This window comes from Pollachius pollachius, assembly GCF_949987615.1.
Source record: "Pollachius pollachius genome assembly, chromosome: 10".
In the NCBI taxonomy this organism is placed as follows: domain Eukaryota; kingdom Metazoa; phylum Chordata; class Actinopteri; order Gadiformes; family Gadidae; genus Pollachius; species Pollachius pollachius.
In genome coordinates this window covers 6,519,837-6,536,151 of record NC_136943.1, presented here as the reverse complement: position 1 = coordinate 6,536,151, position 16,315 = coordinate 6,519,837, and the positions used below count along the sequence as shown (strand labels likewise).

The 16,315-nt window shown below is 47.2% G+C and overlaps 1 protein-coding gene across 3 annotated transcripts in view; it reads left to right on the top strand.

Annotated features, from left to right (window-relative positions):
• atp8a1 (ATPase phospholipid transporting 8A1) overlaps positions 1-16,315 on the top strand; it is a 104,007-nt gene that overhangs the window by 44,031 nt on the left and 43,661 nt on the right. For all 3 annotated transcript variants that reach the window (XM_079744612.1, XM_079744610.1, XM_079744611.1), the window contains 8 exons: positions 2,368-2,473; positions 4,818-4,900; positions 6,380-6,429; positions 7,071-7,140; positions 7,660-7,744; positions 8,627-8,766; positions 11,146-11,284; positions 15,528-15,592. In XM_079744612.1, the coding sequence (XP_079600738.1) occupies positions 2,368-2,473; positions 4,818-4,900; positions 6,380-6,429; positions 7,071-7,140; positions 7,660-7,744; positions 8,627-8,766; positions 11,146-11,284; positions 15,528-15,592 (738 nt within the window). The remainder of the gene's footprint in view (positions 1-2,367; positions 2,474-4,817; positions 4,901-6,379; positions 6,430-7,070; positions 7,141-7,659; positions 7,745-8,626; positions 8,767-11,145; positions 11,285-15,527; positions 15,593-16,315) is intronic.

The window sequence follows — 16,315 nt, the reverse complement described above, 5'->3', positions numbered from 1 at the left end:
AGTGTGTTCTGTGTGTTCAAAGTGAAACGTTGGACAGTTCACTTTTTTAACTTTACATCATGTGACCTGTAAATAAGTGAGGGAGCAGTGTTTGCATGTCCCTTTGGTCTCTGCGTCTTAATTTGATTAGATTCTAGCCTTTCGGACCCGGTTTCCTCTTCTACCGCCGCGTTGCGTCCAGAGCTGTGAATGTCTGTCACCGTGGCGCTGACACTCATTACCCAGAAGTCTCGGTCGGGGGTCAAAGCCGCTGCCGGCGTGCTAACCGTCACACCTGATACTGCTGCTAAAGCCACGGTATAGGTCTACATGGCCTGTTCCATTTACACACACACACACACACACACACACACACACACACACACACACACACACACACGCACACGCATACACACACAGGTGAGCACACACAATCACACACACGCACCGTAATGCCTAGTCCAGAGGCTGAAAGACCTGCTATAGCATGATCCAGGTCAGTAATAGGCTGTGTTCTTCCATTCAGAGAAAGGCCTCTCCGAGTCGCTCCACATTGTTCATGGAGTCTGCTGGCAGGGGCCAATATTGAAACAGCGACCAAGGCGCACACAGCACACAGCCATGAAAGCCACGTTTGCTACGTGCACACAAAGCGTGGCTTCCCTCAGAAATGCATAAAGGGTTTGGTTGTTTGAGGAGCTATTGTGTGGAAGGACTGGGGCCTACACCATCTTTTGACTCCTAGACCGTCAAGGCTTTGTGCAGGTTGTTTGTTGATGTAGCAGTACCAAATGGCTTCATTAGGGCCCAAGACACAGATACAGGAAACACGGACAGGCAAGCTCACACACACACACACACACACACACACACACACACACACACACACACACACACACACACACACACACACACACACACACACACACACACACACACACCCATAGAATCACGCAGCCAATTTCACTAAATGTCTAATCATTATCTAGACTTAAGCCTTTACGATCATCACGTGTGATTATCCACTTGTGAATCATAACCCAGAGTTAATATTTACATTTACAATTACATTGATTGCATTTAGCAGACGCTTTTATCCAAAGCGAGTTACAATAAGTACATTTGTAATAAGAAAGTGAAACAATATATCGCTGTCGGTACAGCGAAGGACGTTCACAGAACCAAGTGCCAAGCACTAGGTTAACCCATTCCCCGTATGCAACAAAGATAGCTAGGACAAGATGCCACATAACTAAGCACTATGACTAAATACGACACACAATAAGTGCGTACATTAAGCGATACAAAACCCTGACTGAGCCTGGCTGACGTCCCGGTGTACACCAGTGTCACCCGGAGTCCCAGCCAGCTCTTTTACATCCAACACGAGAGGCTGCGCGATGACGCGCCTTGCTGCCAGCCCACCCGTCACCGCCACTTAGTGTCCCCCAGGGGCCCGTGGGGGGAGACCCGTGACCCCGGTGGAGGTCCCTCGCTGCAGGTCTGGGGGCCCTGTAACCCTCAGCCGTCAGAGCTGAGCCCCAGCAGATGCCGGCCGGTTGACCGCGTGTGTTGTCGTGCTGGTCGTCACGGCGATCGCCACGCTCGTCGTCACATTTCATCGGCCGGGAGTGGATTAGTGTTTTTTTGTTTTTCTCACTGCATTGTTTTTCAACCTCTTTTTCTTTTTAAATGCGATTTATTCATTCATTCTTTATTTTGCTTTGTGCAGAATGTTTTTTTTATTCTGCTGTTAATCCATTAATTTGATCAATTTTATGTAGATATCGCTTGCTTTTTATTGTTTTTGTCCATTGTCTTTGTTAATTAATTTACGATTGACGCGAGCGTTTCCGTATTTGATTCACCCGACTAAAGGTGTACCTGATGAAGTGAATAGTATGCCTGCTTCAGGATCGTATTGAGACCAGCCCTATTGTACAGTAGCTCTGCCTCCCCTGGCTTCAGGCCAGCAACTCAGTGGCTCTTTCTGCCATTCTTTTGGCAAAACCTGGTCGGAATAAGGCCAAGCTGGTTTGTTTCTTTTCCTGGCTTGTGCACGGCTAATCGATGATCTCGTACATAGCATAGTTTTCTGTACTTCTGTGAAAACACTATCTATATATGGCATCGCCATTCTTCAGCTGGAATGCTCGATCACTGTAAATAGCATCATATTTAAGCTAGAACGGCCCAGTTTGTTCCCACGTTGCTTTGTCCTACTTCCAAATGCTTAAAATAAATATTGATTTTGAGAGAAACTCTGTAACTGTACTGCGCGTAATGTCTTCATCCATTTTGTTGAATTTGTTTGTGATTCCAAAGACGAACCCGGTCAAACCTTCTCTCTCTCTCTCTCTCTCTCTCTCTCTCTCCCCTCGTGTGTAGCCTACAGCAGGCGTGATCCTGGACTTCATGACCATGATGGCTGTCTGCCACACAGCCGTACCGGAGCACACAGACGGAGCCATCTCCTACCAGGCCGCTTCTCCCGGTACGCTCCTCTGCATCCCTCCTTCTCTTTATCCTCCTCCTCCTCCTCCGCTTTCTCTTTCTCTTTATCCTTCTCTTTATCCTCCTCCACTTTCGCTTTCTTCTCCTTCTCTTTATCCTCCTCCTCCTCCTCCTCCTCCTCCTCCTCCTCCTCCTCCTCCTCCTCCTTCTCTTTCTCTTTATCCTTCTCTTTATCCTCCTTCTCTTTCTTCTCCTCCTCCTTCTCTTTCTCCTTCTCCTCCTCCTTCTCTTTCTCCTCCTCCTCCTCCTTCTCTTTCTCCTCCTTCTCTTTCTCCTCTTTCTCCTCCTTCTCTTTCTTCTCCTCCTTCAGTTTCTCCTCCTCCTTCTCTTTCTTCTCTTTCTCTTTCTTCTCTTTCTCCTCCTTCTCTTTCTTCTCCTCCTCCTCTTTCTTCTCTTTCTCCTCCTTCTCTTTCTTCTCCTCCTTCTCTTTCTTCTCTTTCTCCTCCTTCTCTTTCTCCTCCTTCTCTTTCTTCTCCTCCTCCTCCTTCTCTTTCTCCTCCTTCTCTTTCTTCTCCTCCTTCTCTTTCTCCTCCTTCTCCTCCTTCTCTTTCTCCTCCTTCTCCTCCTTCTCTTTCCTCTCCTCCTTCTCTTTCTCCTCCTCCTCCTTCTCTTTCTCCTCCTTCTCTTTCCCCTCCTCCTCCTTCTCTTTCTCCTCCTTCTCTTTCTCCTCCTCCTTCTCTTTCTCCTCCTTCTCTTTCTCCTCCTTCTTTTTCTCCTCCTTCTCTTTCTTCTCTTTCTCCTCCTTCACTTTCTTCTCTTTCTCCTGCTTCTCCTCCTTCTCTTTCTCCTCCTCCTTCTCTTTCTCCCCCTTCTCCTCCTTCTCTTTCTCCTCCTTCTCTTTCTTCTTTCTCCTCCTTCTCTTTCTTCTCTTTCTCCTCCTTCTCTTTATCCTCCTTCTTTTTCTCCTCCTCCTCCTCCTTCTCTTTCTTCTCCTCCTTCAGTTTCTCCTCCTCAGACCAGACCAGACATCTTAGAGTGGTGAAAACAAGCCTGGTCCCTTCCTCCACCGTTGGAGAGTAGTCCGGGTGTAAGCGTTTCAGCCCTCGAACCCAAATGTCTCAAGTTAAAATGTAAAAGGTGGAAGTTAGTCTCTGGTTTGTCTCTTTTTTTGCTGCGTATACTTTCAAGAGACTCCATTAGGACATTGAAACAACGTCAAACTGATGAACTGGATAACACCAAAAAAAGGCAATGTTCACGGTTTGCAAGCAAGCTGTCCAGCCTTTATCCTTTTCATAACGGACCAGAGCAGTTTATCAGATGATGTTTAATCCTTTGAAGTGAGATCCCATTTCCCTTAGAATTGTAATTTCCTATTGTACTTATGCAAAGAACAACTGGCGATTGTGATCTGTTAAAAAAATATGACATTCAGATGCTAAATATTACTTATGGAAATTAGCATTAATATTAAGGATGGAGGCGAGAGAGAGCTTTAGGAAAATCAAATTTCCTGTGGTGAAAAATCTCCTAAGCATAGCAGAAAGAGTGGCACAGCGCCCCCTTTGGACACAATTATTACTGCAAGAAGGGTTTGGCCAGTGGGAAACAGTCAGCAATGATGCTTTTGCTTCCATTGTGTATTTGTATCACCAAGTAATGCAAAACATCAATGGAAAACATAACAATGGATAACGTATAAATCGGACTGCACAAAGCAACACTATATATATAGCAACTGCTATATATACAATCAAATGTAATGCAAAGACCAATGTTTATTTTCCAAGAATAAAAACCCAGGTACCACGTGCAGTACCCACACACACCACTAGTTGTCCGCGTAGGTACAGGGAGAAAAAAGGTGTTATGGGATATCTAATTGAAGACGTGGTTCCTACCATAACCATGTTGAGTAGTGAATACAGATGCAGGTCATTAAGAAGCAGCTAGGGGTTATCATAGGTTGAATCGTGCTGAAGGTGGACTCTCAGGTAGGCTGCAGTCATCAGGGATCACACACAGAAGAACCTCCTGTGCTGGGAGTGGAGCTCCCTAGCCACTACACTGGTATTGACAAAGCACCCAACACCCCTCCATCAATGTTTGATCGAAAACAAAAAGGCAGCTCCGTCTTCTTCCTACCGTTACCGAGAACAGCCATGACTCTAAGGGGAGTTAGAGAGGTGCTGGAACAACCTACCGGGAACAGTCGCTCTGTGGTCTGTGTGACACCCTCGTCGTGCCCAGTGCGCCAGTCAACGACAGACCACAGTCTTGCAAAACCAAAAGTGTCCTGCGCCTTTACCTGCTGTTTGTGACGTGTCCCCTGACGTGTTGAATGTCTCTCTCTCGCCCCGTGTCTGTCCCGGCTTCTCCCCCAGACGAGGGAGCTCTGGTGAGGGCCGCACGCAGCCTGGGCTTCGTTTTCACTGGCCGGACCCCCGACACTGTCATCCTGGACTCGGTGAGACTGAGAATTAACGGAGGGGGGTTTGAATCCCAATGCTGACTCTAAGCGTGTCATCTCGTTGTAAGACCCCAAGGGTCTACCAAATGACGTGTGTTTAAAGGGGACATATTATACCACCAGGTGTGAGTGTGATTAGCCTTATTAGCCTTACAATCTGCCCCATATGACTATCTCACTAGTGGGCGTGTCCACCTAGATTTGTGCTGCATAGATGAGCAACGTGTACTTCAGTCCACTGGGTAGGCTGTTAGACTGATCTATCCAGCACAGATCTAGGTGGACACGCCCACTAGTGATGTCATATGGGGCAGATTTTTGAAACGGCTTGTAAGGCTGATCACACTCACACCTGGTGGTATAATATGTCCCCTTTAAAGATGAATGTGTTTCCATCAGGGGAAGTGATGTCGGTCCGATGATGAAATGGCCAATAATAGGAGTCTTTATGCATTGGCTGCGGCCTGCGAGTCTAAAGGGCAATCGTGTTGAAACTAAGGAGGCCTGTCATGCCCTGTGGAAAACCTCCCACATCGCAAATTGTATTGTTCAGAAATGTTCTGTTTGGCTAAATGTCAGGAGGAACGTCTATTGCTCTCTCGCTGTTGCTATTTCACAGCATTAGCGTTTAATGGGATTGAACAATCAAGGGCATTGTGTAAAGTCACATGCTCGTGGTCTTATCCAGGTTTCATCCGGATTTAATAAAGCACACTGCCTCCGGGCGTTGCAATAGAGTAAATACCCAAAAACACAGCCCTGCAAACAGCAGCCCCATTAGCAGTGACGGAAAGAGAAAGCTACCTTCAAATCCCATGATTAAATTATGACGTTCTTGGGCTGTGTGTCTGCTGAAGGCTCTAAGGTCAGCCCGGTGTCTTGTGCTTTTTAATTGCCTAACGGGGTGACTGCACCTCAGGGTAATAAGGTAAAGGCCGGAAGACCAGAAGCGTTTGCTTATTATAGCTGGCAAAGCAGGCGCTCTGTCTCCGAGGCTCGGGTCAGTTGTGTTAACCTTCCTATTAGGTTCTCACATCGCACAGCGCAACGTCTCCTTAATCAGCTGATCGCCTGCACTGAGCAGTCCTCTCCAATTAAGAGAATTAATTGACTTTTCAACTAAGAGAATTAATTCACCTGCTTTAACGTGTTGCCTTCTTTCTCTGCATACGTTGCCAGTTGTGTTGACTGATTGAAAGACAGTTAAACTTACCCTAACTGATTTTAGTCAGTTAGGGTTAAACTAAAGCCTGATTGGCTAAGTTAAGTTTAAACTAAAGCCTGATTGGCTAAAGGTTCTGGGTTTGCTGTGTGTGTGTGTGTGTGTGTGTGTGTGTGTGTGTGTGTGTGTGTGTGTGTGTGTGTGTGTGTGTGTGTGTGTGTGTGTGTGTGTGTGCTTGTGTGCGTGTCTCTACTCTACGTGCCCTTTAATACTGTCCTTTTCTAATCTTGGAACGATGTGTCTTGTGTTTTTAGATCGGGAAGGAGGAGAAGTATGAACTGCTGCATGTGCTGGAGTTCACAAGGTATTCACCTTATTAATAGGTCACATCTGTGAGGTACTGGCCTCGTACCATCTGGTCCGCTTGTCCGTCTAAACGTGGACAATTCTATGAAGATTCTATGATGCATATGATGATGATGACGATAGAAGCTGTTATTTTATCGAAAAAAAAAGTCCAAATATATAGAAAATATATGCTTATTGTATATATTGTTTTGTGAAATCTGTTCATACACTATGACTCCAACACAAGTTCAAGGAGAAACAGCACGGTTGCGTTTGAGGCGTTATGTCTTAGATTTTGCCTGCTCGAGGTGATAATTAGCTTAGCTTTAGTGGTGGTAACACCTTTGGTATTTGCTCTCTCCATCTCTCTCACCACCCACCCCCCTCCCTTCTCTTTCTGTATCACTGATATCACTGTATCACTCTTTTTCTCTGTTTCTAACCATCTGTGTCTCTCTCTGTTTCTTTGTACCTCATCTGTCTCTCTCTCATGTCTCCCTGTCTGCATGTCTCTCTCTCTCTCTCTCTCTCTCTCTCTCTCTCTCTCTCTCTCTCTCTCTCTCTCTCTCTCTCTCTCTCTCTCTCTCTCTCTCTCTCTCTCTCTCTCTCTCTCTCTCTCTCTCTCTCTCTCTCTCTCTCTTCCCCCCCCATCCTCAGCACGAGGAAGAGGATGTCGGTCATCATACGCACCCCATCCGGAAAGATCCGCCTGTACTGCAAAGGAGCCGTGAGTGCCTGTCTCTCTCCATGGCAACGCATGACAGACCGTCGCCCCTCGTCGGAAACGCTCTGCTCCTCACGCCCCACCCATCAGCAGTAGACATAAAAAAAAAGAAAAAGAAAAAGATCAGCGTTTTGAAATATCAGATTTTGTGACTGGAAACATATTTAAGAAATCATGCAGCACAACATATCGTTCGAGAGCCCCGTTACTAAGATCAGTGTCAATGACATCACTATTTAAAACATACAGTCTCTCCCACTGCGCCAAATGGAGGGGCGCAGTTTGATCCAGTCGGATCACACCTTTATTCAAGGCGAAACGAAAAAGACAGCCTTCCGTCATCAGTCTAAATCAGGGCTTCTATGTGCGTTTTCCCGACTCCAACTTAGCCCTCTTCCTGAACCTGATAGCACTGTTCTGTAAGACCAAGTGGTTGGTTCATTCATTCGTTCGTTCATTCATTTGTTGATTCATATTTGTCCTGTGGCGTGAGTGGCCAACGTTGGTGTGTTGTCTCTTCAGGACACTGTGGTCTACGACCGCCTCGCCGACAGCTCCAGGTACAAAGAGATCACACTGAAGCACCTGGAAACGTTCGCCACCGAGGGTGAGTGGGGAAACGGCGCCCCCTGTAGGCCAACAATAAGAGCTACATTCGGTTGTGTTTCTTTTATTTTTTATACATCTCATTAGTATGCATGCCATGTATCAGTTAACTCCCACGAATCTTTAGAGCAATCCCTCGTCGACTGAATTTGAGTTTTAGGGCAAGGTCTAGGTGGTTTACTGTATTTGGCATTGTTTTGTTTGTTCCTAAATTTACAAATGATGCAAATCAAAATTAAGGACAACATTAAGGAGGATCTTGAAGAAGTGCTGTTATGAAGCCCAGCTCCTAGAGAAACTGCATCAGATAATGTAGGCACATAAACTGTGGCTGTTTTCACATCTGGGGTAATACTGCCCTCTTGTGTTAGTCTTGTACAATGACTTAGTCGGATGTGAGCGATGTAGGACTAAATGTGCTATGCAACAGTATATGTGAAAGGTTTGATTATTTTGTATTTAGTAGCCATTTTATGTTTTTTTTCGGCGCTTTTGCTATTTGGTAATGGTTGGGTTACTTATAAATTGGATGATCTTTTCATTCAAATGTAAATGCTTTTGTTCCAGAGTTGTCTGCAATAGCATCTTCAATAAGGATCTAAAGACCACCAGATCATCTCTATCAAGAACATCTTATCAGCCAAATTGTGCACTTTAGTTTTAACACATACATGACAGCGTTGTGATGTGTTGCACTTGAGTACCACTCATAATTAAATAAACCCTATTAGGCACCGTGGTCAGATTCCTAAAGCCACTCTGCACTTTTCACTTTCTCCATTCATTGTCTTGACTTGCTCATACCGCCATTTTTGTAGTTTTCCTAGCCGCTCCAATGGTTCCCCTATAGCTCTGATCGTCGATGTCAACGCTGTCGTTGCAGGGCTGCGCACTCTGTGCTTTGCGGTGGCGGAGGTCAGCGAGTCGACCTACCAGCAGTGGCTGGAGATCCACCAGAGGGCCTCCACCTCGCTGCAGAACCGCTCCCTCAAGATGGAAGAGACGTACGAGCTCATAGAAAAGGTGGGCGTCACCTCACCCCGTGCCCACTGTAGACACAGACACAGACAGATAGACGGATGGATAGGTTATAGACCAATGGAGGGGGGGGGGGGGGGGGGGGTGAATAGATTATGAAACGGGTAGATGGATGAAGAGCGAGAGATAAATATAGATCGAGTACGGATGTAGAAATGGTGATTGATTATCCAACACGGCCATTTTAGATCGCTTAGCAGCGCTATTTCTGCTGGATTCAACATCATTATACTTTTTAATACTAGGTTCATAGCTTTAGGATTTACAACAACACTGGGAAACAAATGATATGGTAGAAGCCTCCACGAAACACAGGCTTTAAACGCAACCGACTCTAATTGTTCTGCTCCGTCAAAGACTTCCATGACCGCGGGCTGGGACCTTCTCCCCAACAACAACCTCTCCGCTCCTCTAACCTCTGGGCGCTCTGGGTCCTCGGTCCTCGGTGGCATGTGGCCTGTTCCCCTTCTGTCGCGAGCCTCCCTCCTAATCCCATGTTTACCTTTCAGCAGAGCCTTCCGTTTCGAATAACCCCAGTCAACATGGCCGCTCGCCTCAAACGGGCTCCCCTCGATGGAATCCCCCGTCAGGACCTCTGGGTCGTTAGTGGCCACGTCAACGCGCACGGAAACCTAAACACGCTTAGAAGTGTGCGTGCGTGCATGCGTGCATGCGTGCGTTTGTCGGTGCGTGTGTGTTTATGTCGGTGTGTCATGGTGTACATGTCGCACGGTGTGGCACCGTGCTTTTTGGTTTGTTTGTGTGTGTATGTACGTGGGTTTACATGTCGGTGTGTGTTTGTGTGTCGTTGTGTTGAGGTGTGTGTGTGTGTGTGTGTGTGCACGTGTGCAAATCTGTACGTGTGTGCCCGCGTTGATGTGCACGCACACGTGCAAACTGTAAGTGTGCATGTTACTGTGTTTGTGTGTGTGCTGCGTGCGTGCGTGCGTGTGCGCGTCGATGTTCCCAGCTAGCACAGGGCAGGAAGTACAATCGCTTCCCTGTGAGCGCCGTCTGATGTGGACGCGCTGGTCAAACATGTGCAGCCGGCCTCGTAAATCAGGGCCCCTGGCGCGGCTCCTAGTGGCCCCTCAAGGCTCCCACCGACATAAATGGACGCCATCAATCATAAAGTTCACGTAAAAGCTCTCCGGGGGAAGTGGTGGTGGAGGGGGCAGGGGAGACGCTGGTCGGTGTGTAGCACATTACCGCACTAACTTTCGAGAGAGGTTTATGCTTCCCAACCTGAAAGTTTCAAACGTCCAAACTTTGGATATGGGAACGTGATTTTACAGACACTAAAGAGCCCGGCGGGTCGGTGTGTGTGTGTGTGTGTGTGTGTGTGTGTGTGTGTGTGTGTGTGTGTGTGTGTGTGTGTGTGTGTGTGTGTGTGTGTGTGTGTGTGTGGTATCAGTGGCTGTACCACAAGGTGGCGCACTAGATTCAAGTGTAAGTCTGATGAATTGAGTGTCACTGTTTAGACCCGCTAACAAGATCCAGACGGAAAGATTATGTTGGCCAAAATTGTACAGAGGTGACTTTTATGATAAAAATGACGCACGTTGTTCACTTTTTGACATTTTATGAAGGAAACTTTATTTTCTTCAAAAGTTACTGCATTAAATGCATCCAATTTCTGAATGACAGGATTTGTGTACCAAGTTGATTCATGTACAGATATTCTAAAATATTCCCTGTTAAAAAGGAAATTGCAAACCAATTGCTCAGCGAGAGATAATTTTTTTTTACTAGAGTTGCAAACGTGCATCATGCTACAGGCACCCTTACTTGATCAATACAATTATGAATTCAGCAAAAGCCTTCGAGGGACTAAGGAGATCTAGTCCTAGGATCTTGATTATCTACACAGAATTCAATCTTTGTTATATGACTCTCAGTAGAGATTGTACGAATGCGTGCGTGCGTGCGTGCGTGCGTGCGTGCGTGCGTGCGTGCGTGCGTGCGTGCGTGCGTGCGTGTGTGTAAGCTAACCTCTGTGGGGTGGTGGGTTTGCTCTGTGGGGTGTGTGTGTTCACCTGTATATGTGTATGTTTGAGGTCCCAAATGTACGCATGTGTGGCTGCTTTCATATATATATACGTGTGTGTGCGCGGGAGTGTGCAGTCTCTTCTTAAAACTACATTAATCTCCCCCTTCTGACCTCGCTCAAACCAACCTAAAACCTAGCGTCTTTGCCGGGTGGAAAAACAAGCGCAGCTGATTGGATGTAAAAAACACCGCCCTGACTGAGTGACACAGTGCTGCCGGCCGGGGGCCAATACTTCAGTGACACATGACGCTGTAAAGACCCCTCTGCGGTTCCCCACCTACCAAGGGTTGTTTACCTTACCTCTGCGTCCACAGAACCTGCTGCTGCTGGGGGCCACGGCCATAGAGGACAAGCTGCAGGACAAGGTGCCCGAGACCATCGAGACCCTCATCAAGGCCGACATCAAGATCTGGATCCTGACCGGGGACAAGCAGGAGACCGCCATCAATATCGGTAAGAGAATAGATGAAGGGGGATGGAGGTGGTTGAGGGAATGAGTTAGTTGTTATAATCCATGGAGTTTATGTCGCTCATGTTCAACTCGATTCAAGAGGTTGAAAATGTAGAAAAAAGAAGAAATGTACTCATCATATACTCCTCGTTAACAAGTCATTAAAGAAATGAGTACTAAAAGGTTCAAACTTTGTTCAATCTAAATCCAATGTAGCAAAGCCACGCATATTTATCATCTTCTTTGGTTTTGTGAAGTGGTTCACCTGAACAGGACCCTCAGAAAATCAAGCAGGGCCTTACATCAAATCCTAGGGGCCATTGCTCCCCAGTGGCGGGGGGGCAAACACCTGACAAGGCAGCAGACGATGTAACGAGGGACGGAGAGGGGGAGGGAGTCAAGAAGGCGTTGAGTCCAGGGGGTGTGTGTGTGTTATGTGTCTTCGTGTGTGTGTGTGTGTGTGTGTGTGTGTGAGCCCAACGACTCCATCCCCACCCAGACTCAACAGTGTCTCTACCGCCTGGTGCTGGTGACGAGGACACCACCGTTGCCGTGGAGACGACCACGAAGAGTTCTGATCCAGAGACAAAGTTCACGGGAGAAGGAGGGTTGGCGGGGGGGGGGGGCAGAGCTTCTGTCTGCATAACATCCAGGAGAGTGGAGAGAGATCAGCCTTCCAAGGCCGATGTGGGGGAGCCGAATGAAGATACCGATTGCTTTGGGTCAGGCCGACTCTGCAATTTTCGCCTGCCTTAAGTCTCTCTGGTACTCCCTGCAATATTCCAGATAGCCGAATTAGCCGAATTGTACAAGCATACTGACGGACATTGAGATTAAATAACACACCGTGTGTACACCAACACCCCCCTACACACACACACACACACACACACACACACACAAACATGCACACACACACACACACCGTATGTAAATAACACACCGTATGTACACAAACACCCCCCTACACACACACACACACAAACATGCACACACACACACACACACACACACACACACACACACCGTATGTAAATAACACACCGTATGTACCCAAACACCCCCCTACACACACACACACACACACACAAACATGCACACACACACACACACACACACACACACACACACACACACACACACATATGCATGCACACAGGGTCACACACACACACACACACAAACATGCACACACACACACACACACACCGTATGTAAATAACACACCGTATGTACACAAACACCCCCCTACACACACACACACACACACACACACACACACACACAAACATGCACACACACACACACACACACACACACACACATATGCATGCACACAGGGTCACACACGCGCACACACGCGCACACAAGCACACACCCCTTACCTTTCTCTGCATATCTAGCAGTTCTATGGGATTGAGCCTAGGGTATCCCCCCAGGCCCCACCCCTGCCCGCTCTCATAAAATAAAAGGGAAAGCGCCCCGCAGAACTCCCAGTGACTGAGCGGCGGTGTGTCCAGCTCCCACTCCCTGTAAGGGCCGGCCTCTTAATACCCCTCAGATGTGGGCGAGTTAGCACAAACTGCAACAAGCGAGTTGTCCCTGCGAGCGGACAACCTGTTAAAAGAGTGGCGGGTTAAAACATTAAACAAGGGAAGGACCTCCGTTGTGCGGCCAGCCACCACCTCGGCCCGCCTGAATCGGCTCTTTGTGCCCCCGCCGTGCCCAGATGGGGAGGAGGTCCTCCAGAGCCACACAAACACACACATACATACGCATACACACAAACACACACACACACACACACACAAACACACACACGTATGAACACAAATACACACACATACACATTGACACACGCAAACACACACACACACAGACACACACACACACACACACACACACATACTGACACACACATACACACACACACACACACACACATACACACACACACACACACACGCAGGAGGGGAAGTGGTGTTTTTTAATGCTTTTTTTTACGGGCCGGGCCGCTTTGACTGCACTGCTGTGTGGAAGCTGTTGACTTAGCTTTTCATTTTTTTAATTTTTTTTTCACCCTTTGGCGTGTTGAAAGATGTTCCCCAAACACCGAGGTTCACGACTCACCTCTGGCCACAGCAGGTCGGCCCTGTAACATCTGATTGGTTCTACATTATCTCTGGCCCCCTGATCCAGCCGAGACAGCGGGCTGTCACACTAATGACGGGAGTAAAGAAATAGGTTAGCATTGCTAACCAATTTCGGTCCCGCCAAAAACGACAATGGTTTTTAGTCTCGCTCAAATCCATAAGTCCTCGTCTATGACCCGGTTTTGTCAACTTGTCGACTCAAAGATTAACTTGACTTCTGAATGAGAAGTCGGAGCTTTGGGATGGCTGTGTCATACTCTGTGAAAAACATCAAACGCTACTGGCCAATCAGTGAGCTTGTTGATAAACTCCCACTGGTTAGAGATATGGATATTGAGGAGTTGGCACAGGCAGGGTGGATCTTGGCCCGAGGGCAAGATCACCATGGGGGGTGTTCTCTCCACCTCTTAACAGGGATAAATGCAGTCTGAACTGCCAACACTAATACTACCCCCCTCCCCAGACCCACCACCCTCACCCCCTTTCTACATGTGCACCCCCCTTACCTGCACCCCTATTCCCTGAACGGCTTCCCCTCCTTTTTGCCTGCCGTCCTGACCGGCCCGCAAACCCAACTCCCTGGCAGCCATTTAGAGCTCCAACTGTGCCTTAATTTGTATCATTAATGACCCCCCTCCCCCAATAGGGGGCTGCGGGAGGTTATTGTGTGACACTGTTGTGTGTCGCGCTTAAACATTCCCCAACCCCTCTGGGAGCTGTGTTTAGTTCCCCCCCCCCAAAAGAAGACGCCGCCTGGAATGGAACGTTTCTCCGGTGGAGAATGAACAACGGCGATCGCAGGGAGGGGTGATAGAGCTTGAATCAAAAGAGCTAAGGCTCAACACTTCAAGCAGTAGGGGGTTTCATTCGTGAAGGCATTGACCCTCGGGCTAGCCGTGTTGAGATGGAGGGACATGTTTCCACCCGTGGAGAATATTCTTAGGGAAGTTTACTTGTTAGCGCTTAAGAAAACAACCTGGCCCGGACCAGAGCTCTGGGTCGCCTGGCGTTGACTCGGGAAGGCCCGGGCGTATTTCCTCTTACAGGACCTGCTCTGTGGGGGACGGGCCCGATGTGTGCCTGTCTCCGTGTTTTGCGTCCGTTGACGTGGTCTTGGATGACCTTCCCTGCGTGCGTTGCTCGCGCTGGGGATGGTGATTAGGGGCTTCTGTGTGCAGGCCTCTTTGCCCCCCTTAAACGCTGGGCAAATATTGTCTGTTTTACAGAAAAACAACTTTAGAGGCGACTCAAAATAGAATAAAAAACTAAAAATAGTCACAGTTTACAAAGAAGCTGTGTTGATCGAGCCCTTGGAATTATTAATAATGACACCCAATTTCATCTCTACGCCTACGGTACATGAGTTGTGCTAAAAACTGCACATTTTGAGGTCCCGCCACCAAACACAAACCTAGTGAAAGGGGAAAGCTGTTCTGCCTCAGATTCAGGGATAACTCTGATGTCCTGAAAGGCATTGCTGTCCACAGCATGAGCACAGCTGTCAGATAGCACGTGGACACACACCACAGACATGTACAGCTGACATTATCTGTGAAACACAAACGAGTCCCATAAATCCGTAAATCCTAAAACCTAACATAAATAACGGCCGAACCATCATGTTTTTGAACATGCAATATCTTCAAGGGATTCCTCTTATGGTATAGTTAACCTGGGGGTCAGGCTGGAGTTGTGGTTGTGTTGTTCTGCCCCCACCCATGGGAGTCCCTAGCTGCCACCCTGCCCGTGACCCGAGCACCCCGCCCAAGCCAGGGGTGACCTCCCCCCAGGGGGTCCAACAGAGCAGTAACGGCCTTCTCCAGCAGGAAACGAACGGCCCTCTTGTAAATCTCGAGCCGTAAAGGGTGTCCCAAGAAACTTGTTCCATAAGTAATTGAGGTTAACTGAAGTGCTGTGTAACATGCTGCTCCCAAGTGTTTCTTCTGGTTTACTCGTTACACAACGGCTTGTTTGGCTCGTTTCCATGGGAAGGTGATCTGATCTGAATCTGGTGATTTTTGGTTTGAAATTGTTATATCATGGTGATCTGTCTATTGACCAAATCACATTTATTTTCTTCCTTGTTTTGCAGGACATTCTTGCAGACTGCTGACCAAGAACATGGGCATGCTGGTGATCAACGAGGACAGTCTGGATGTAAGTTATTCATCATTTGATTTATTTATCTTGAAGTACGTTTCTTGAAGTACCTTGAAGTACCCTTCTCGAAACACCCTCACTAAGCAATCAGTTCAGCATTGTCCAATGATTTTTTTTGTATCAAATACAGGCTTAAATTAATGCTTGATTTGGATCCATATTAGAAGTGTGATTTTATTCTTTGCTGTATCAGTCTCATTCAAGGTTTAGTCTTGGTTTTCTTCAGTTCATAGGTCAACGTATCTCCAACCTGTCCATTTTGTTTACAAGTCACACCTTGTTACCTAGATGGTATCCCTCGTATGAACAAACAATAGGCAATAGGTGGACATAGCGCTAAAGTAATCCGAGTACATTATTATGCTCCTCATGCCACTAAACTGCATTTTTAACCATCATTATTCCCTTGTTGTACACCGAGCACCTGTTGTGCTTGGCGAAGGAGGTTGATTTCATTTTTTTTCTTTTGTCTTTTTTTAATTTCTTCTTTTGAATTATACAATTCAAATCAATCGATTTATTATTGTCTTGGATGCTCCATTGGCGTCTATGAGGGTCATTGTGAGGGATGAATGCGCAACTTAACTAAAACAGACTTCTTTAAACAAAACCAAACCCAAACATTTTTCACACCAAATATGGCTATGATACAGTGTATCTGTAAAACATTCTAAACACGAACTTGGAATAATGAACCACCATAAAACCGACAATTTCTAA